The 22,790-nt window shown below is 34.5% G+C and overlaps 1 protein-coding gene across 1 annotated transcript in view; it reads left to right on the top strand.

Moving 5' to 3' along the window:
• The window catches only part of LOC150108394 (protein cereblon-like), a 293,909-nt gene that overhangs the window by 178,037 nt on the left and 93,082 nt on the right, over nt 1-22,790 (top strand). The window contains exon 8 of the mRNA XM_090415815.1: nt 5,131-5,324. Within this exon, the coding sequence (XP_090271941.1) occupies nt 5,131-5,324 (194 nt within the window). The remainder of the gene's footprint in view (nt 1-5,130; nt 5,325-22,790) is intronic.

Raw genomic sequence — 22,790 nt, 5'->3', positions numbered from 1 at the left:
TTAAATATATTGTGTTAAGGTTAGGGACCACGAGATGGCGGCACATTTGAGCCGTCTCTCTTCACTGCGTACCGCTTAATTAGTGATAGCCTTGGGCCATCTGTCTCTGATTGGGTACCAGTGGAGATTGAACTGCCCACTCAGTCTCCAAAAGTTAGATAGGGCTAAATGGCCTCGCCTACTCCCATATATACGGGAATAAAAAGGCGTTAGCTGATTTTCTGATATATATATATATATAGTGCTATTTTGCATTTCTTCTTGCTACATATATATACAAGCAGTACTCGCTCACCATAGTTTCTTTTGTGACAAACTAATGGATTGGTCCCATCTTCTAATGGGTCATACCATTAGAAGATGGGATTGACAATTGGTCAAGACTCATTACTTCATATGGTAAAGAAAAAAGATGATCTATAACCAACAATATCATCTAGCTATAGGTTCTTCATTGACATCACTAGTTGCAAATATATATATATATATGGAAAAAAATTTGAAACAGCCACCTTAAGACAAGCTGTTCTGAAACCAGCCACCTGATGTTATTACATAAGCATTGTATGGAAAACACACAGTGATCTGAATGGCTTTCTAGATTTTCTAAATAGTTTTCATTAAAAAATAAAATAAACTCTATCACAAATTCATCTTTTTGGGCATGTTAATTATTAGAGAAGCAGGTAGCAATCACTGAATATGTACAGAAAACCCATTCATACTGGTTAATAACTTTGTGCTAGTGCATTTCACCACTCCTGACAAAAAGTTTGGCATTATTACCACATTAAAAAATAGGAGTATTGATAAAAAGAAAAAAATCTTGGTCTTCTTTATGTGCAGTTATCCCAACATAAGGCATAGTCCCTAATTTATTTCATAGCAGGTCAAATTCCATGTATTTATTGTTCTTAATATTGTTGTTAGCTTTCATGAGTCATCTTGTAGACTCATAATATTTGTATAATATATTTTATTTATGATATTTTAAATATTTTAATTATAATAAAACTTCATAAAGACCAATAGCAGACAATTTGCAACCTGTCTAAATGTCCTCTGGTCATTTGCTAAAGCTGTTAGATGCAACTTCTGCTCAACTGTATTTCCATATCTCTCTCATCCAGATGACATTTCTGTTACAACACCTAAAGATTAACTCGACCTCCTGACATCACTCTTTCCCCTGCAACTCCTTCTTTCTCAATCCTTGCCCTTACCCCATGTACAGCACTGATGTGCTATAAGTTCTTGTACCGCTTGTGTGTCGAATAAATATTAAAGAAAAAAAGCATAATTATTTTAATCACATGTGAGAGTAATAGTAGCAACTATTATTCAATATAAGTGAACTGAACAGTGAACATCCATTAATAGGAAAGCTTTAAACTAACCATACTTAATCCTAAATTAGAGGAATGACTTTCTTTTCCTGAGATTTATTTTATACAGTGACTATTTCTTTCCTCCTACTCATCCAAAGATTCTGACTTTATTAAAATTTAAAAATAAGTTGAATATTTGTCATTTGATATTATTTTCATTTATTATCCTATATAATATCCTATTGGATTAGAGGGTGACTGATAGATATCAAAGAATGGTTTATGAAGAATTTGAGTCCAGGAGAAGGCAAGTGACCAGCGATGTACCAAAGGGCTCAGTACTTGATCCTCTGTTGTTTAATTTGTATATCAGTGATACAGGAAACAATTTGACAGAAAATGTTCAGTTATTTACTGACATTGCTTAACCTTCCAGGCCAGGACATCTATAGACGTCCAACTAAATCTGGATATGATTCAGCCCACCTGTTTAAAGAACCAGGATAAGAAGTGCAATTTGACCATCCTGTCCATTAGAAGGTGTGATAAACCCTCATGCTGAAGAGAATGGTTAATCGGATTATCTCACGTTCCTAGCTACCTCTCAGTTGCCATAACAAGAAAAGCACATCCTTGTTCTATGCTGGTCAACTGGATTTTAGTTATATAGGATAGACTAAAAATAGAGAAATTATTTATATTTTTGTTTTCTCTTTTTATTGATTTAAAATTGTACAATACAATTTTAATTTCTGGACAAAATAAAGGTCTTGCACAATTTCTTCACTTAAATATTGTCTTACCTTGGAGAACCAATTTCATTTTTAATTTTTTGCGCTAATTTTTTTCTAATCGCTTTCTAGACACAACATTATTCTTTGTTCTCGAAGAAATTAATTCATGATAATTATTTGAAATATTCTTTTAAAAATAGAAAATAAAACCGACTGCCAACGTTCCAGATTATATTATTTTTATTTTTGTACAAAACCATCGAAATCGAATAATACTTAACAGATTTCCTTTAGGACATGCTTGAGCAACTTTGCTTTATAGAGAATAACGTGAAATTCTTTAATTATATCACTAAATTTTTTCTTTAAATTATATAGTAATCTACTGTTCTTTGTACTTTCACTTTCTTGGTTTCCCTGTATAATTGGTCATTACAAAATGAAATTAACAGTTATAGATATTTACTGCATAATTCAGATATTTTATTCTCCAATTTTTAAAGTAAGTGATACATTTGCTTATTTTTATCATTCAAAATATGTATATCAAACACATCAAATGTGAAATTTCATTTCCTTTCACAATACAAATGAACTTTATTTCGACTTTGATAGCATAACCCCCCCCCCTTCCCGTTTCAACATTACCAGACGCCCGAAAGCTGTTATGAAACATAGGTACAGTTTTTATTTCGTTCATGATTTTTCCATAATAATTGTTCCACATAACGTTTAATTTTTTCGACACAGAAACTAAATTTTGATTATTATAAATTGCAAATTATAAATAAGAAAACATACATATTATTTCCCTATTATTATAAATCAGGAAGTTATGTGACCTTGGCTAATAGGGGAAATTAATATTTAAAAACACTGTCATCCTACAAATACAATATCAGAATATGCTTCGAATGTCTGCTAATCAATCAGAAAGATGGAAAAACAGAACAAGGAGTTTCTGCCTGTAAAATATTCAGTTATTGCACGAGGTACTTTAGTGTGCTGTCTTCTGGGCATGTTCTTTTGATCTGGTTCCCAGTGGTGTGTGTGTGTGTGGGGGGAGTTGGTAATCTCCGTTAGTCTACAACTTGTTACTGGGCAGAAAGGAATATTAAAGTATACCCAATATACAATTCATTTATGAGATGGCAAGCAAGAGCAGCAACAGCAATAGCAGTAATTTTTTTCAAGATAATTATCAAATAATTTAGAATTTTTCGATAATAAAAGTGAAACTGATCACTATAAATAAAGAAATCATTTTTGGCATAAATACTTCATCAGCCGGTAAAAGAAATGTCAGTTTTACTGTGTTAGGATATCTGAACAACAGAAAACGAAACAAGACATTCTTGCTTGAGGCAATTTAGTGGAAAGGCAATTTAGCGACTTCTAGGAAACTTTCCGTCTTGTGTTTCTCAAAAGAGTAATCTAAGACTTTTAGCTTTTCCTCTAGGTAAGAGGATTATTGTAGCATTTCTAAGACATATTTCAGAAATAGTAGTCAGCAGAAATAGAAGTAGTAATATTTAGATTTTTTTAAAAAAAAAAGAAACAGAAATAACACAATTGAAATTTCTTTGTGTGGGTTTTACATGTTGAAAATACAGCATAGTATTTCTAAATCTTAGAATAATTTCAGCAGACCGCTGATTTCAGATTCAGAGAAAGAGTACAGAATTAGAAGCTTCGATATACAACAATATTATTGCTTTATTTCTTTTGTCAAAACGGTAAACTGAAATAAGAGATTTTGAATACCGTCTGAAAGCTTTCAAAGCTATAGAAATTTAAAGTAGTTATGCAACTCAGTTCCAGGACAGGAGAGGGGGGTGGATTGCAGTAAAAAATCCTAAAAATGAGCATAAATTTTTAATCATTCCATACAGGATATCCTTCCTATTATATTTTCAACATATCTACAGTGGTTAAGCACTGGATATTACAGTAATGTGCATCCTACAAAAAAAACAAAACAAAAAAAATTCTCTATTGCAATTTTCAGCAAAAGAAGAAGGCAAAGAGTCTGATAAAATACCATTAGGTATAAATTTTTGATACTAAAAAAAGATACAATATCGGAAACCGAGTAATGCAGTTTATAATCATTTGTTGTTCATAAAAAAAAAAAAAAAAAAAAAAAAAAAAAAAAAATAAATAAATAAATAAATAAATAAATCGTTCCTGAAATTGAAATGTGACAATCCATATAAAGGTATCTTGCAAAGAAAGAAAGCAAAATGTCACATTTATTTCACTAAATGTTATTTAAAAATATAAATATTTGACAAAATATTTTAAACGTAAACAAACATTTGAAAATTCATGAAAAGGAGAATCTATACTGTCAGTAAAGTGGAGGAAATTAACTATTACTAAAGTATATTCATTGCAAAGGCTGATCTATGGTCATTTCAGGATTGATTATTTATTTTGGCAGTGTGAAACTCCTATTTTTGGAAAGCGACACAAGAAATAAATTGTTTAGCAAAAAAAAAAAAAAAAAAAAAAAAAAAAAAAAAAAAAGATCAAATATCCTAGTACAGTGAAGAAAATTCGAAGTAACAGAGTACATGTAAAGACAAGTGGCACAAAAGTCGTTCGACCACAGTTAATCCTAATGGCTCTCAAAGCGCTGTTAAGGGATCAACAGCTTGGAGATTTGAGATCTTTGAAGCTTTGCAGCTTCCAAGATCTCAAAGCTGAATCTCTTAAGTTAGTAGGAGCTTTTTTTTTGCTTCCTTGCACATATTGCCTGTTGGTCATCATTTGAAATAAATGCCACCATTTGGCAGCAATTATTTTAGATGATGAACATTGTTAACTCATTTCTAGAACAGAATTGACTTTTATTTGTTTTGTTGCTCTGTCATATCCAAAAACATGGTTGATTGACTTATTAAAAATTTGTTTTAATATTGCTAGTAATAAAATGTACATACAGATTTACTTTTAAGTGCTTGTTTTTCAGATATTTGCTAATAATTATATCATTTTATTTCATCTATATCTCACTGAATTATTTATTAAAACGTATCATTTTAGAAATTTTTATATCCTTATAGTATACAGTGCTTCAGTGCAGAGACTGCGATTCTTATACCGCAGACCGCAGTGATATTTTCAGTATGTCTCTAGAAGGACCCCAAGGCACCTATGTCAATCCAAATGGTTATGTTCATGAAACAATTACTGTGTATAAAGCTCAACACCTAATCACTGTAGGCCGATCTTCTACTGAGCATAGCTGGTTTCCAGGGTAAGTTAATTTTTTTTAAACAGTCATTGTAATAATCATCAATGAAATTGATCTTATAACCTATTAATAACAGTGGAATAAATTTTTTGCATGTTACTGTTTGATGAAACATTACAAGATTCTGAAAACTTCCTTGGAGTTGATTTGGAGTTTCTAACTAGATTAGGGGAGTGAACAGATGGCATCAATGGCAGTATCATGTTAAAAATGAAGATATTAGGAAAGAACTGGCCATTGTTAGCATTCAAGAATGTGTCAGCAGAGCTAATCTCAGTTGGTATGGTCACTTAAATAGAATGGGAGAGGAAAGATGATCAAAACAAATGTTCTTTGCTAGGTTTGCAGGAAAAAAGACCCACGATGTAGGTCAATTGATACAGTAAAACGTGCCTTAGAAGACAAAAATGTAACATCTGATATGTTGGAGTCTTGACTGTATTTTGACAGATAACAGATTAATTTGGAGGAAAATTTTTGATCAGAAGTTAGTAATGCTGTAGCTTTTCATGTGAGTACTATCATAATATCCTGTAAACTACCACGATTGATACATTGGTTGGATGAACCTTAATACAAAATATTCTGTCTTTAACAGGATTATAACCAAGAAGAGCTGTTGCCTGAAGATTTTTCAGTATCACAGCTACCTCATGATGCTTTTGAGTCACCTCCTTAATAAACAAGTAGCTTACCATCCTGTGTTTTGAAATGATTTTCTCCATTCTATGTGGGCTCTGTAATTCCCAGAATGTCAATTTTATACCATCTTTACAGACAATAGCAAGAGTACTCACCTGTATATCCCTGTATGTTCTGTGTGCCTATGTAAAGTTCACCTATAAGATTAATCCCATACTTTCTATAGTTCACAGTAACACTGACTTGTGTTGGAGACTGTAATATATTTCTCAAACAGGATCCTCTGCCTAAGTCCTGAATGCAGCTCTGATCATTTTGTGCAACAACCGATGCAGCATAAGATGTATTATGAGGCAGAAACATATTAGAAATTTGGACCGAAGTTATTGCATGAAAAACGTGGTAAGGTTGCAGAGGCTTTTTCCAAATATTTGTGGAGTTTTGGTCCCAATTCAACCCACATTGGGCAGGTGGGTTGGACTTCAGCCTACTAGGTGAGGCAAATACCTGAGAGAGAGAAGACAGACTCCCACCACATAAGATGAAAAGAGTAGGGACCACTCTACAGATAATATAACAGATGTACATTACATGAAATAAGTCATGATCCATCATCAGGCACCTCAGGTTTGCCACTTCCATATTCACTAAAGTGAATATGGAGGTTGCAAACCTGAGGTACTTCATGAGCCCTTCAGCTCATTTACATAGATGATTAATAACAGCAGAGATAATATGCACTCTTGTTTCACACCTGATTTTTACATTGGCCCCATCTTCATGTAGCTCCTTCACTTTTAACTGCATACAACTCAAATAGGGACTATGTATTGCTTGATATAATGATCCATTTACAACCTATAATTTGTGACATTCTGAACAGATTTTTTCTTTGCACCTTGTTATATGCCATTTTTCCCCCCCTGCAGTCTTTGATCAATATGTAGGTTCCTCTTTATATATTCTCATAATTGATTTCTCAACCATGTCTTAAAGTTAGTATGATCATGATTACTTCTACTTATCCTGAAACAGCATGTTCTCCAGTTTTTCTTAGCTGCTGCTTCTCAAGTGCACTTACATAAATCTTATATCTAGAGAGAAATTTAGCAGGGAATTTTTTTTTTAGTCTCACATTCAGTTTTATTTCATTTTTGCAGATGGATACTGTGAGTATCCTAGTCAACTTAAGTCTACCCTAGTCAACTGGAACTTGACCCTTCTGACCAGACCTGAATTATGCAGTGCAAAAACTGTAAAACTTATACCTTTATATTTGAGCATTTCTAGTTGACTATTCCATTTATCTTTCCACATTTCAGTCTTCATTCTGATAATTTATGGAGACAACTGCCGTGTTATGGTAATAACTTTGGTTTAATATAAACCAAATTAATTACCCGATGTTTTGACCTACCAAGGTCATCATCTGGAGTTATACATGTAACAAAGAAACAAGCTATGTTATGATACACATATTATGCTAAAGTCACACTAATTTGGTCATCTGTTAACACTACTGACCTGACCTCTGAAGGGGAAAGAAAAAAAATCCCTTCTACATCAAAGCTAGAGTCCTGTTATTTGTTTGGCTAGATATTATTCATAAATAAAGAACAAAAAGAGTATTGATGTGGCCAATATAAGAGATGAAATTATTGCTTACAGACCTAAAGTGAGGGTTTTCTGGAGAACTTGCAACAGAAGTTGTGTATGTGTGTGCTCTGCATTCTTGGGGTTTTTAGGGCCACCATTATTGTTTAGAATTGGATGGTTGATCAAAACTTCACAAAGCTTCCTTAAATTTGCGTTCATATCAGATTTTTGTGTGATTTAAGAAACAGGTATCTTTCCAATCAATTTGGTATGTTAAGAACATGATCCGAAGGGCCGATTTACCGAAATTGTTGAATTTGATGTGTCTTTTGTTGCAGATCGGAGTAGTGTGTCCAGTTTCATATTTAAGGTAAGTTACAAGTGCACTGGATTTTGGTATACCCTAGGGTTAACAATTGAGGAGGGGGTGACCCTTGGAGCAATTGAAATTGAATATGTTTATAAATATTTTAGGTGGTTTAAAAGTATCATTAAAGATGTAATAGTACAGCATTCTATTTATTTTATTTGATACCCTTTAATGTATGGAACAGCTATCGTTTTTTATATTATTTCCATTTTTAGGTGTAGTTTTTGAAGAATTTTATTCGTAGTATTTTTTCTATAGCCATTGTTTTTCAATGTATTACCAATAATTTGTAAGTTTTGCTTAGGAGCTTGCTCATTAGAGCAAATTGTTATAGCTCTGTTTTTGAGGATGTTAATGACTCAAAGGTTTTGTGGAGCATTGTGGTAAGAGTTAGCATGTATGTATTGGCTGGGATGTGTGGGCTTGTGGTGGACAGTGATGGATAGTCTTCCCTCAGGCAGTGTATGACAAATGTATTCAGGAAAGGAAATGAGTTTTGATTTTCAATTTCAATGACAAATTGTATGCATTCATGCTTGTTCAGGTACCTGAGGAAGGTGTGTAAAGCTTTGTGGCCATGTGGCCAGATAATGAAAACATCGTCAGCATATAAAAGCCAAACCATAGGTTTTACAGTGATTTATAGAATGTTGCTCAGTTTATATCCCAGGGGTCAGATGAAGGAAAGGAGGTATCCTTGGAGAATATCCTTCCCATGGGTTCACTATATTCTCCAAGGATACCTCCTTCCTTCATCTCATCCCAGGATGAGATGAAGGAAGGAGATATCTGTAACTCATCTTATAATGGTAAAACTGGACACACAATTCCAATCTCTAAAAAAGAACATGAATGACACAAATTCAAAGTTTTGTTAAATCAGCCCTCTCAGATCATTCCCTTAATGCACCAAATTGATTGGAAAGTCACCTATTCCTTACATTATATAAAAACCTGGTACGAATGCTTAATTTAAGGAAACTTATGAAATTTTGATCAATCATACTAATATAAACAATCATCATCATCATTGGCTCGACAGCCCTATATGTGCTGTGGCTTTCTTCAGAAACTTCTGCTAGCCTTCCTTATTCAGTGCCAAATTCCTCCAATTTTTGACTCCTTAAACTTTAATATCTTACACCACTCCATCTTCCCATCTTAATTTAGGTCTTCTAATTTTTCTTTTTCCTTCCAGCTTAGCATTAAACACTTAACTATTACTATCCATGCGTATAATGTGTCCAGTCCAACTTAATCTACTTATTTTTATGTACTTAATAATGTCTGGCTCATTAAATAATCTGTATAGTTCATGGTTTTATCTTTTCCTCCACACACCATTCTCTTGTACTGCTCCAAAAATATATCTCAGAACTCTTCTTTCAAACAGACCTAGCAATCTTTTCTCTGCTATTGATAATACCCAGTTTTTAGAGGCATTGGTATTTTAACACTAGTCTTACAAGTACTTTGTATATCGAAAGTTTGTTCTTCACTTGGTCAGACTATAATAAATTTAGTTTAATCCTTTATCCAAGTGTGTGCAAACAAAGTTTGCGCCTGAAAGTATCTTCAGGACTGGAGTAAAGTGGTACAACACCGGGTGACTCCTTGCAAAGGTGGAGCATGCTACCAACACTCCTATCTCAATATCTCCTATATTGCAAAACACATCTCCTTGCGGATATGAATAATGTTATGCATTAAGGGAAGGGCCACTACCCAGACTAGTTTCGACCTTTATTGAGGTCTCTTCAGTGGGAGCCAGGCCTAAGTGGAGATACCAAGGCAGAAGCATTAGCAAGGTCATCTCCTCTTATCAGAGTTGCCAAACGGTGTGCCACCTTTTTATTAAATTACTCTGGATTTAGAGAAAGATGTTGAAAGTTTGTTTTTCACTTGGTCAGACTATAGTAAATTTAGTTTAATCCTTTATCCAAGTGTGAGCAAACAAAGTTTGCGCCTTTCAGGTGCAAACTTCAGCAAGCAGATGTATTTCAGCAAAAATCAGCAAGGAGATGTATTTTGCATTATGGGAGATACTGAGATAGGAGTGATGTTAGCTTGGTCCACCTTTTGCTCAGAGTTGCCTGGTGTTGTACTACCTTACCCACATCCTGAAGATACTTTCAGGCACAAACTTTGTTTGCACACACTTGGATAAAGGATTAAACTAAATTTATAGTCTGACCAAGTGAAAAACAAACTTTCAACATCTTTCTCTAAATCCAGAGTAATTTAATAAAAAGGTGGCACACCGTTTGGCAGCTCCGATAGGAGGAGATGACCTTGCTAATGCTTCTGCCTCGGTATCTCCACTTGGGCCTGGTCTCCCACTGAAGAGACCTCAATAAAGGTCGAAACTAGTCTGGGTAGTGGCCCTTCCCTTAATGCATAATATTATACATATCCGCAAGGAGATGTGTTTTGCATTATGGGAGATACTGAAATAGGAGTGTTGGTAGCTTGCTCCACCTTTGCAAGGAGTCACCCGGTGTTGCACCACTTTACCCAGGTCCTGAAGATACTTTCAGGTGCAAACTTTGTTTGCACACACTTGGATAAAGGATTAAACTAAATTTATTATACTTTGTATATCATTAATGTTGTTTTTCTTGAGATCAGATGTGACTTTAAGTGTTTCCTAAGTCCACAAAAGCATCTATTTGCAGAAAGAGTACATCTCTGAATCTCAGTACTGATATCATTTTACAATTAACTTCTGATCCCAAGTATATAAAACTGTGTACAATTTGAAATTTATAGGAATCAATTTCAATGTGAGAAGGATTATCGCAAATCTTTCTAGTTACTGGCATATCCTTGGCTTTTTCTTGGTTAATCTGTAAGTTAATTTGCTGCCTTTTCTAAACTGACAAAAGTTTCTTCCATTGCTTTTCATGTCCATCCTGTAATATCGATATTGTCTGCATATGCCATAATTTGTAATGACTTGTAGAAAACAGTTCCTCTTGTATTAATGCTAGCATCTCTGAAAACCTTTTCAAGTGCTATGTTAAAGAGTAAGCAAGCTAATCCATCCCCTTGTCAAACACTATTTTTTATATATATTGATCAGACAACATTTTCTGAATTTTGATGTGACAACTAGTATTTCTCACTGTAGCTTTAACTAAAGCAATACATTTTCATTGAATCTAGTTTCTCCATTGCAATAAATAAATTAGATCTATCTATGCTATCATATTCGGCTCTAAAATCTATGAAAAGGTGGTATGGTGTGTTTCAATTCATTACATTTTTCAAGTAATTGGCATATATTAAAAATCTGATCATTTGTAGATCTTCCTTGATGGAGTCCACATTGATAATCACCAATAACATTCTATACATAGGGATAAAGTCTCTTAAATAGAATGTTAGAGAAAATTTTATAAGTTGTACATAGTAAATTAATTTCTCTATAGTTAGAACATATCATTACATCACCTTTCTTATGGATGGGGCATATGATGCTCAGATTCCATTCATCTGGAATTGTTTCATTAATCGAGATTTTGTTGATAAGTTGACACAGCTGCTTGAAGTATTCTATACCTGCACTTTTAATTAATTCTGCTTGTGTCCTATCTATTCCTGGGGCCTTATTGTTCTTAAGTTTTTTAACAGTTGTCTCTACTTCTGCATCTGTTGGTACTGGTTCAACATCTTCTAGATCTTGGCTCTCTTCCATATCATCTAATTGACCACATATATTTGAATTCAATAGTTCATCGAAATGCTCTGCCCATCTTTCTCGTATCTTTTCATTCCCACTCAAAATTATACCCTCCTTATCCCTACATAACATTCTAGGCTGTAAATCTTTCTAACTACTATTTAACTTTTGATAGAAAGATCGGCTTTCATTCATACTTCTGAAATGTTCCAATTCCTTAAGTTCATCCTCATAGTATTTCTTCTTTCTATTCTTATGCACTCTTTTTTCTTCTTTTCTAGCCAAACGATATTCCTCCACAGCTTTACTAGTATTGTTTCTTTGCTGCATTTGTTTATGTACCTCATTTTTTAATATAGTCACACATTCACATTTTGCATCAAACCAATGGTTATACTTAACTCCACTGACTTTTCCTAATACTATGTCTGTTGTTGTCATTATGACATCCCTAAGAACATCCCAAGCTTCATTAACACTCTCACCAATAGTTAGACCAGACAGGTTTTCACTGATTCTCTTGCTATATTTGGCTTTAACTTCTAATTCCTTCAATCCTTCCTTGTTAAACTTTCTAGCATGAGACCCATATATCTTCCTTGCATTAGAGATTCTGCTTCTAATCTTTGATATAATCAATTAGTGATCAGAATCAATATGTGCTCCTCTGTAGGTTCTAACATCCATCAAATTGCATAGGTGTCTTGTGTCTATTAAAAGATGATCAATTTGGTTAAAGGTGTCTTCATCAGGAGACTTCCAGGTCATTTTATGAATATCATCATCATCATCAAATTCCTGATATATACCCTCAAGGGGTGTACAGGATATGATAGTACTACATGAAAAATTTACATCATTACTAACTTTCTATCTACAATTTTCCTTCAAATCATTCTGTTACCTGTCAAGACTCCAACATTATCAAATCTTATATTTCTATCATCTAAGGCACTTTTTACTGTATCCCTTGATACAGTAAAAAGTGCCTTAGATACCTATACAGGTATCCCTTGATATATGCATGATATATCCCTTGGTATCCCTTGACATATACCAAGGGATACCTATACAGGTATCCCTTGATATATGCAGTTAATTAATCCTCGATGGACACTGCATATATCCAAACCGCATTATTCAACATTAAGAATTAATGGGCATAATTACAATGAATCCTGCAAAATATAAAAATTTAAAGATTTATTTTTTAAGGTGACATGTATTTATAAATTTTATTTATACATATTTGTTGCATAAAAACTTATCTAAATATTTATTTTTTATAAAAAAAATTATCTAACGTAAATTGAACAGTGGTAGCTTTTTTTTTCTCCTCCATGATTTTGCGATAACAATCAATTTGTTTATCTGAACCATGACTAACGTTCATATTTCTCTCTACATTTTGATCTATCTCTAGTATAAGTTCTGTTGCCTTCTCAATTGTCCTAAACAATTCTTCAAGTTCTTTGATAGTGATTTCTTTAGATACATCCTCCATTTCTTCAGTTTCCTTTTTTTCTTCCTTTTCGTATGCCTGTTGATGTTCAATTCCAAGAAAATCTTCGTTACTTAGGTCTTTTGAATGCGATTCCAATAATTCCCGAATATTTTCTGAATCGACATTTTCAAAGCCAAGAGCACTTTCAATCAAAACAATATTATCGATAACTTCATTGATGGGATTAATAGAACTACCAAAATTATTTGCAGATTCAGGCAAAATATTCTTCCAGACTGCTCTCATACAGTTGGCTGTCACTTCTTCCCAAGACTCATGAATGTTTATAACTGCTTGTTTAATATTGTATTTTTTCCAGAATTCCTCTAGAGTGATTGAATCATCTCCAGTTGTAGCTTGAATTGCCTAAGCAAAAGGCCTTCTAATATAGTAAGCCTTGAATGCAGAAATGACTCCCTGGTCCTTAGGCTATATCAAAGATGTCGTATTCGGTGGTAAAAATACAACCTGCACATTACTGTTTAAATCATTGAGTGAAGTGGGATGTCCAGGGGCATTATCCAATACTAAAAGAACTTTGAAAGCTAAATTATTTTCATTGCAGTATTTTTCAACTGTGGGAGAAAAATGCAAAGTGAACCATTCTTCAAACAACTGTTTGGCAAGCCATGCCTTTTTATTTGATTCCCGTATTACTGGAAGGGATTGTTTGTTACAGCCTCTAAAAGCCCTTGAGTTCATTGTTCGATAAATTAGCATTGGCTTTAATTTGAAATCGCCTTCGGCATTACCTCCAAGTAAAAGTGTTATGTGATCTTTGGATGCTTTATAACCAGATGTGGTTCGTTCTTTTCTTGCTAAAAATGTTTTTGTTGGCATTTTCTTCCAAAATAGGCCAGTTTCGTCTACGTTGAATATTTGACAATCGTCATACCCATTTTCTTCGATCATTTTCTTTAATTCAGCATCTGGCTGCAACATCTTTATCAGCATTGCTACTTCGCCTACATTTTTCATTCTGGATCAAGATTTGAAATTTTCTAACCAGCCTTTGCTTGCAGAAAATATTGCAGTCACATCTTGATATTTGTTTTCTTTAAGTGTTGAAAAAAGGCTTAAAGCCTTGAGCCTAAGATTATTGCTGTCGATGGGAATACGCTTCTGATTACAATCTTCTAGCCAAAGAAATAGTAAATCTTCCATTTTGATCATTAGTGGGCTTCTATTCCTAGTACACTGCATACTCAAAGATGCAGATGCCACTTTTCCTTGTTCGCAGTACTGGGTCGCTTTATTTAAAATGGCTCATATAATTGATTCACGAAAGCCTAGAGCTCTTCCGATGTTTGCTTTGCTTTCTCCGTTATCAAACCATTTAATAATGTCAATTTTAGTATCCAAAGTAATAAGTTTTCGTTTATTATTCTTTTTCAAGGCCATGGTTATGAAGGATAATGCTTTACATAATTTGAAAATTACGTGATATGCGGATAGGCCGTAAGCGTACACTATAATACGTACATATATACGTCTGTATGTGCCACGCTCTACTGATAAATTGAAGCACTGAGACTGAGGCCGAGAGTGAGTTACTAACATTGGAGCATGACTCGTACCATGTGATCTGATCAGTTTCATTGACCAAGTCTAACGCTTTGCTTATTTTCAAACTTTTTGGGCTGCACTAATCAAATTCAATACCGCATATATCAAGTTTATGGTCGCAATAATTTTTTTTGCACTAATCAGAACTGCATTAATCAAAGCCGCATATATCAAGGGATACCATTACCTCAGGGGCTCACATTGGTGAGTACGGGCATGGCAAACCCTAGATACCAAAGCTAGACCTGATATTACTTCATACAATATACACTTGGTATATCATATCTTCTGGAGACTGGTCTTCTACTCTTCTTTCCCTCTACTCTCTCTTACTTCTTACTCCCCCCCAGTGCTATTAGAGCAACTTGAGGGCAAGGGAGTGACTCTTTCCTTTCAACTGTAGTTTCCACTCTCTACTAAAAAAAGTGGCTGAATTCAGGTCAAGGAGTGGTGGTTGACACTTGACAAAAACTTAACCATTGAAACCGAATGAACCCTAACCAACCTAAAGATACATGCCGGCTCGACCGTCGCTTGGTCAAACAAGGGTCGCACCCACTATTAGGGAACCAAGATAGTGAAGGCGAAAAATATGCTATTGGAACAAAACATCACCTAATAGACAGGAAAAACAAGCATAGGAACATGGAATGTAAGAACTCTTCACCAGGAAGGAGCATTGGAAATACTACTGCATGAATTAGACAACTACGGATGGGAAGTGATTGGACTCTGCGAAACCAGATGGACTGGAAAAGGAGAATTCCACCATGGACAGTACAAAATCTTAACTTCAGGCAGGGAGGACAACAAACACCAAGAAGGAGTAGCACTTATATTAAAACCAAAGGCTCAAAACTCTCTATTGTCCTACAATCTTATCTCACCTAGGACAATTAAAGCAAGATTTAAAACATCAATCAGATCACTAACTATTATTTAAGTATACTCACCAACTTTGACATCATCAGAAGATGACATCGATTCTATATAAATTTGCAAAAAGCAGTACAGTAGACATCAAGTCAAGATCTCCTAATTGTAATGGGGGACTTAAACGCAAAAGTAAGCAAAGACTGGGATACCTGTCTTTGCCTACTTTTGCATTTAAGTCCCCCATTACAATTACTGCTTTAAGTAATTTTTTTTAATTTTAATTTATTTAAGTCCCCCATTACTGCTAAACTTCTGCTCAAATAATAGACTAACAATAACCAACACTCTCTTTAAACATTCAAAACCCCAAAGAAAATGGACATGGATATCACCAGACAGACAAACCAAGAATATGATAGACTATATTATTGTAAACCAAAGATGGACATCAAGTGTCCTAAACTGCAGATCCTCTGCAGATTGTGGACCAGTTAAAAATCCGGAAGCACTTTTAGAGTCAAAAGGAGACTAAATGTAAAAAAACTACGAGACAACAATATTCTAAGAAAATATCAACTAAAACTAGATAAAAACCTGAAGGAACTACCAAAACAGAATATAAACATCGAAGAACATTGGTGCAAATTAAAGGAAATAATATTAAATTCGGAAGAAAAAACAATAGGTTACACAGAAAGAGGAAGTAAAAAGGATTGGATCTCAAATGAAGTAAAAAGGTTAAGCGATCAAAGGAAAAGCATATAACTAAAACAGAACTATAACAGAAATGATATAATAGATTAACCAGAGAAATTAGAAAACTAGTTAAAAGAGACAAGAATAACTGGTTAGAAGAAAATGCAAAATGGCAGAAAAGCTATCACAAGAAAATAACCTTCATGGATTATATAAACAAATAGACCAAATTAGTAAGACACGGACAACAACAATTATAATGATCAAAAACAAAGAGGGACAACTAAAGTAAAACAAAAAGAATGGCCAGATGGGAAGAATACTTCAAAAATTTTTATAATAAAAACAGCTCCCAGGATATTAAGATTCCAGCCACTGAAATGGAAGAGGAAACAAATATCTTTACCAAAGAAATAATAGCACACAGCATAGAAAAAAACTAGGAAAGCACCTGGCATTGATCAAATACATGCAGAATGCTTAAAAGCAGGAAAGGAACAACTTTTGGAAAACCATTAAAAACATTATTTGAAATGATCTACAAAAACGAAGCAGTGCCTACTGATTGGACCAAATCAATCATAACTCCTATATACAAAAAAGGGGATAAAACAGAATGCAATAATTACAGAGGCATTAGCCTCCTCAGTATTCCAAGTAAGGTTTTTACTAAAGTACTTCAAAAACAAATTAAGCCATATATAGAACAGGCACTAGGAGAAGAACAAGCCGGTTTCAGACTAGGACGAAGCACAATTGATCAACTATTCACATTAAGACAGCTAATAGACAAGACAATAGAGTACAACCAAAGTTGCTACATAAATTTCATAGACTTTCATCAGGCATTTGATTCAATCCGTAGAAGAGAACTATGGAAAAATTTGGAATTCCCAAAAAAACCATAAGAATAATAAAGAATCTGTATGAGAAATCTGAAAGTGCAGTATGAATGGAAGATACCTTAACCAACTGTTTCCACACAGAGAGCGGAGTAAGACAGGGATGCAATCTCTCACCAGGCCTGTTCAATCTTACACTGGAAGAAGCAACCAGTAAGGCCTTAAACAATGAAGACTCCGGAATCAAAATATATGGGAAAAATGTGACAAATTTGAAATTTGCAGATGACATTGAATTACTTGCAAGCACAGAAGAAAATCTACAGCGAATTTCTGATAAATAAAGGAGGAGTGTATAAAATCTGGATTAAACATAAATATAGACAAAACAAAAATTATACAAATAGGAAAAAGAAGCACCAATCTGAAAATTGAAATTGATAGTAAAAATCTAGAGCAGGAAGAAAACTTCACCTACCTTGGAGGTGTTAATGAGTACAATGGTGAAATTATAAAAGATATAAACAGATGAATCAGTCAAGCATCCCAAACTTTTGGACGACTTAATAAAATATGGAAGTCAAGAGACATCAAACAAGTAACAAAAGTAAGAATGTATGAAACAATGGTCCTCCCAATACTCCTCTATGGAAGTGAATGTGACAAATGTGGGAAAAATGTGACAAATTTGAAATTTGCAGATGACATTGCATTACTTGCAAGCACAGAAGAAAATCTACAGCGAATTTCTGATAAATAAAGGAGGAGTGTATAAAATCTGGATTAAACATAAATATAGACAAAACAAAAATTATACAAATAGGAAAAAGAAGCACCAATCTGAAAATTGAAATTGATAGTAAAAATCTAGAGCAGGAAGAAAACTTCACCTACCTTGGAGGTGTTAATGAGTACAATGGTGAAATTATAAAAGATATAAACAGATGAATCAGTCAAGCATCCCAAACTTTTGGACGACTTAATAAAATATGGAAGTCAAGAGACATCAAACAAGTAACAAAAGTAAGAATGTATGAAACAATGGTCCTCCCAATACTCCTCTATGGAAGTGAATGCTGGAATCTCAAAAAGGCTGAAGAGAAAAAATTATTAGTTACTGAAATGGGTTGGCTAAGAAGATTACTTGGAGGTTCTCTGCTGGATCGACTAAGAAACAAAGACATAAGGAAACGACTAAAACAAGAAATAACAATAATAGACAAAATCCAAGAAAGAAGACTGCGATGGTTTGTCCATGTGACCAGAATGGGAACAGAAAGACTACCATCTAAAGCCCTGAATACAATGATGGAAGGTAAAAGATCCAAAGGACGGCCCAGAATTAGATGGATAGACAAAATAAAAGAGGACCTGAAAACCAAATCACAACAAGCGACACCAAACTGGACAGAATTGTTCAGACTCTTCCGGGACAGACAGAAGTGGAAAGAGTTCATTCGGCCTCATCATCCACATAGATGATGGAAGAGAGAAGAAGACCTGTATCTTGGTCTTCCTTGGAGTCTTTTTCCTGCCAAACTGGCAGAGAACACTTGTTATGCTAATCTTTCCTCTCCCATTCTGTTTGAGTGACCATACCACCTGAGATTAGCTCTGCTAACACATTTCTGGATGCTGACAGTGGCACGTTCTTTCCTAATATCCTTGTTTCTAATATGATATTACCATTGATGCCATCTGTTCATGCCCCTAATCTTTTTGGGGACTCTCATATCTGCAGTCTCTAGTCTTTGGTTAAGTGTTTTACTTCTGACCCAGCTCTCTTGAATACTGTCTTATATACAGTTAATTTAGTGTTTTGGCTAATTTCTCTCTTATTCCATATAAATTTATAAATTTATTCTGTTGACTGCCTACCATATCAGTTTTGTTGATTCTGTTGTCAATTTCCATATTTAATTTACTATCTTCGCTAAAAATCGTGCCTAAATAGCTGAAAAGCTGAAATGTTTTACTTGTTCTATAGGTTCTCCATTCACAATACAGTTGATATTTTCAATGTTTCTGCCTATTTTCATTGTCTTTGTCTTTTTAATGCTGACCTTCATACCATATCTATTACAACAGTTATTCAATTTAGTCAGGGAATCTTGCAGTCTTGTAGCGGATTTATTTAGAAGTAGAACATCATCCACATAAAGCAAAGAGCTGAGATTAAAACCTCCAATTTTGATATTAGGTTTAATACCACTTTCCTTCATAATGTGATCCATATAGATAATGAATAACAGAGGGGATAATGTACATCCTTTCTGACCCCAGATTTAACATTAAACCATCTTCCTGTACTTCCTTCAATTCTAACTGCTGATTTACAACTCAAATAAGTTAATAGAAACACACGTATTAGTCACAGTGAAAATTATTTAATTGTAAATATTTCATCCTAAGTATCTTAGGACATCATCAGTACAGTAGTTTAAAACAATAATAGGAATAACATACAATTAGGACGCATGGTTACAATAGAATCTCATTAAAAGCGTGTAACCACATTTTGTTATTCACGTTTAATGAGATTCTATTGTAACCATGCGCCCTAACTGTATGTTATTCCTATTATTGTTTTAAACTACTGTACTGATGATGTCCTAAGATACTTAGGATGAAATATTTACAATTAAATAATTTTCACTGTGGTTAATACATGTGTTTCTTTTAATTATGATCGCTCCACAGGTTTCGTTATTTAAAAAAAAAAAACCCTCAAATAAAGACTAAGTATTGCTTTATTTAATGTCCCATTGATACCATGTAACTTGTATCATTTTAAATACCTTCTCTCTTCGCACCTTGTCATATGCCTTTTCCAGATCTACAAAACTTAAATACAGATCTTTGTTATATTCCCATGATTTCTCAACTATCTGTTGTAAAGTGAAAATCTGATCCTGACAACCTCTATTTGGCCTGAATCCAGCTTGTTCTTCACCAAGCTGTCTTCCACAATCCTTCTCAAGTATACTTGCATATATCTTACTAGGAACACTCAGTAGAGAAATACCTCTGTAATTCTCACCTTCAGTTTTATTTACCTTTTTATATATGGGTACTATGAGAGCTCTACTTCAATCATCTGGAATTTGTCCCTCTGTCCAGGCCTTCTGAACCATGCAGTGCAGCCACTGTAAGACTTTTATACCTCCATACGTGAGCATTTCTGGTCGAATATCATCTACCCTTGCTACCTTTCTAAATTTCAGCTTTTGATGGCCTATTTTTTCTACTTCAAGTTTGGATATATATTCCTGACTGCATGCCTGGTCAGTGTTTTTTGCCATTCTGCTGTCATCACTGCTTGTTTCATTTAGCAATTTTTCGAAGTAATTTCTCCATACTTCAAGGATATCTTTTTCTCCTGATTTCATGTCACCGTTATCATCTCTAATTCCTTTTACAGCACTCTTTCCTCCATTTCTGAGCTTCTTCAACAACCTCCAGAATATCTTACCACCTTCTTGATATTTATTTTCTATGTTCTTACCAAAGTCCTCCTATGACTTTTGTTTAGCTAGTTTTACAGAGCGTTTAGCTTTCTTACATTTATCTCTGTATTCTCTAAGAGCACAAGCTGACTTATTTGCTCTTAGGAACTTTTGATATGCTTTCTTATTTTCTTTCACTGCCTCATTAACTTCCTGTGTCCACCATGGAGTTCTAATTTTTCTATCTTTACAACCTCACCACATGCCTCTCTGGCTGAATCATGGTTTTGTTCAAGGCTTGCCACTGAATCTCCAAGGTTTGGTTCCTGTTCTCAAAAAACTCTCATTTTTTCTTCAATCATGTTTATGTATTTTAGTCTACAGTTAACATCTGAGAGCTGCTCAACTTTTATTCGCTTTAAAACTTTCTTACATGTTATTCTTTTCAATATGAAATTCAATTTTATCCTGCTCAAGACTAAATGGTGACAACCTCCAATTTCAAATTCTCTACGCACTGGTGACCTGTACCAGGGAGAAAACATCACTATCAACAATAACATAGTCGATGATACTTTTTTTTTTATTCGTTGCCTCTTCTCTCCATGTGAATCTGTGCACATTTGTATGTTGGAACATAGTGTTAGTAATAACCAGCCCATGTCCTGAGCAGAAATCAATCAGGTATTTGCCATTATTATTAGCTTTGCTCTTTTCTCCAAATTTTCCCAAAATATTTTTGTATGTCTCACAATCATTTCCTTCTCTGCTATTTAGATCCCCAACAAGGACCAACTTTTCCTTTTTTTGTGTCAGTTGCTTTCTCTAAAGCGTCAAAAAATTCCTCCACTTCTACCTTAGTAGAACCTTCTGTGGGTCCATAGGCACAAATAAGTCTCATTGTACAGTTCCCCATTCTCATATTTGCCCACATCACTCTACTTGAGACTGCCCGCCATTCAAGAAGATTAACCTCGTATTTAGTGTTGAATACTATGGCTACCCCTTCTTTTCCTTGATTGTCATTGCCTGAATATAACATTTTGCATTTATTGCTCAGAAAGATCTCACCAGTTTTGCCTTTTTTGTTTCAGTCACCCCTATTATGTCGATCTGGTACTTATCCAGTTCCTCAGCTAGCTCTCTTTCTTTGCCAATTCAGGCTTCTTATGTCGATAATACTGATCTTAAATTCTAGTGATATTGAGTTAGGGTGGGTTTTAGGATTTATTCCAGTAGCTGAGTTTTCGCGGTTTGCCGTGGTTCCCTGGCGAAAACAACAGGGGCCTTGTTTAACCGGCGGCGTCCCAGCTGGCATGAAATTCTGTCATGTTGTATCATCATTTTTTATTTTGGTTTAAGCCAATAAAGAAAAGAATTTGGTTAGCTAAATCCGAAATTGCCAGCCCATCCTCGTTCATTCAGTATCCAGGTAGTTACCTAACAGTGTGCACCACAAGAAGGTGAGGATTGGACATTAGGTCAGAAGCCCTGATCGGTTCTCCGCATTCCTTTAAAAGCTATGTGGAGGTCTCCTCTCAGTTATATAGCTTTGACCCTTAAGCACCCCTTTTGTGAATATCTTTTTTATGATTAAACATTGTACTACCAATAACCATATTTCTTGAAGAAGCAAAGTTGATCAATCCACTCCCATTATCATTAGTCTCATTATGTAAACTAATATTTCCCAATATTTGGCCTGTGTGTATCCTCTTTGCCTATCTTGGCATTTAAATCGCCTATATGTACTTTGGCCAAATGGGCAGGACAGCGAATATCAGAATTTCTGAACACAAGGACTATATCCGGTTTCACAAGTACAGCCATTCTGGTCTTGCAGACCATGCTCTGAATACACGCCACAGAATACGGTGGAAGAAAGCTACAGTAATACACCGTAGCAAATACAAATTCGAAAGACTATTTATGGAATCAGCCTCAGCCCTAAGAAACTCTCCAAACCTCAACAAATATGGTTGTATGTGACTGCCCCAAATTTGGGAGGCATACATCAGCAGACCTTCAGCCCAACGGCCAAGAACACCTACTTAGCTTGCTAGAGGGCACCATCAGGACTTCTAGGAGAATGATAGCTTCTAGGAGAATGATAGCCGAAATATCGGAAATATTTATTAAAGTATAATTTAATTTATATTCGGATTTACGTTGTTCAATTCCCTAAGTGATATTTAGAAATGCATAACCAACGTATAAGCCTGTCTATGAGAAATAAATCACCTGTAATA

This window comes from Typopeltis vanoorti, chromosome 3 (genome assembly GCF_054136105.1).
Source record: "Typopeltis vanoorti isolate ZY-2024b chromosome 3, IOZ_Tvanoo_1.0, whole genome shotgun sequence".
Classification (NCBI taxonomy): domain Eukaryota; kingdom Metazoa; phylum Arthropoda; class Arachnida; order Uropygi; family Thelyphonidae; genus Typopeltis; species Typopeltis vanoorti.
The sequence above is the reverse complement of the archived record's forward strand: the minus strand, read 5'-3'. Positions and strand labels throughout refer to the sequence as shown.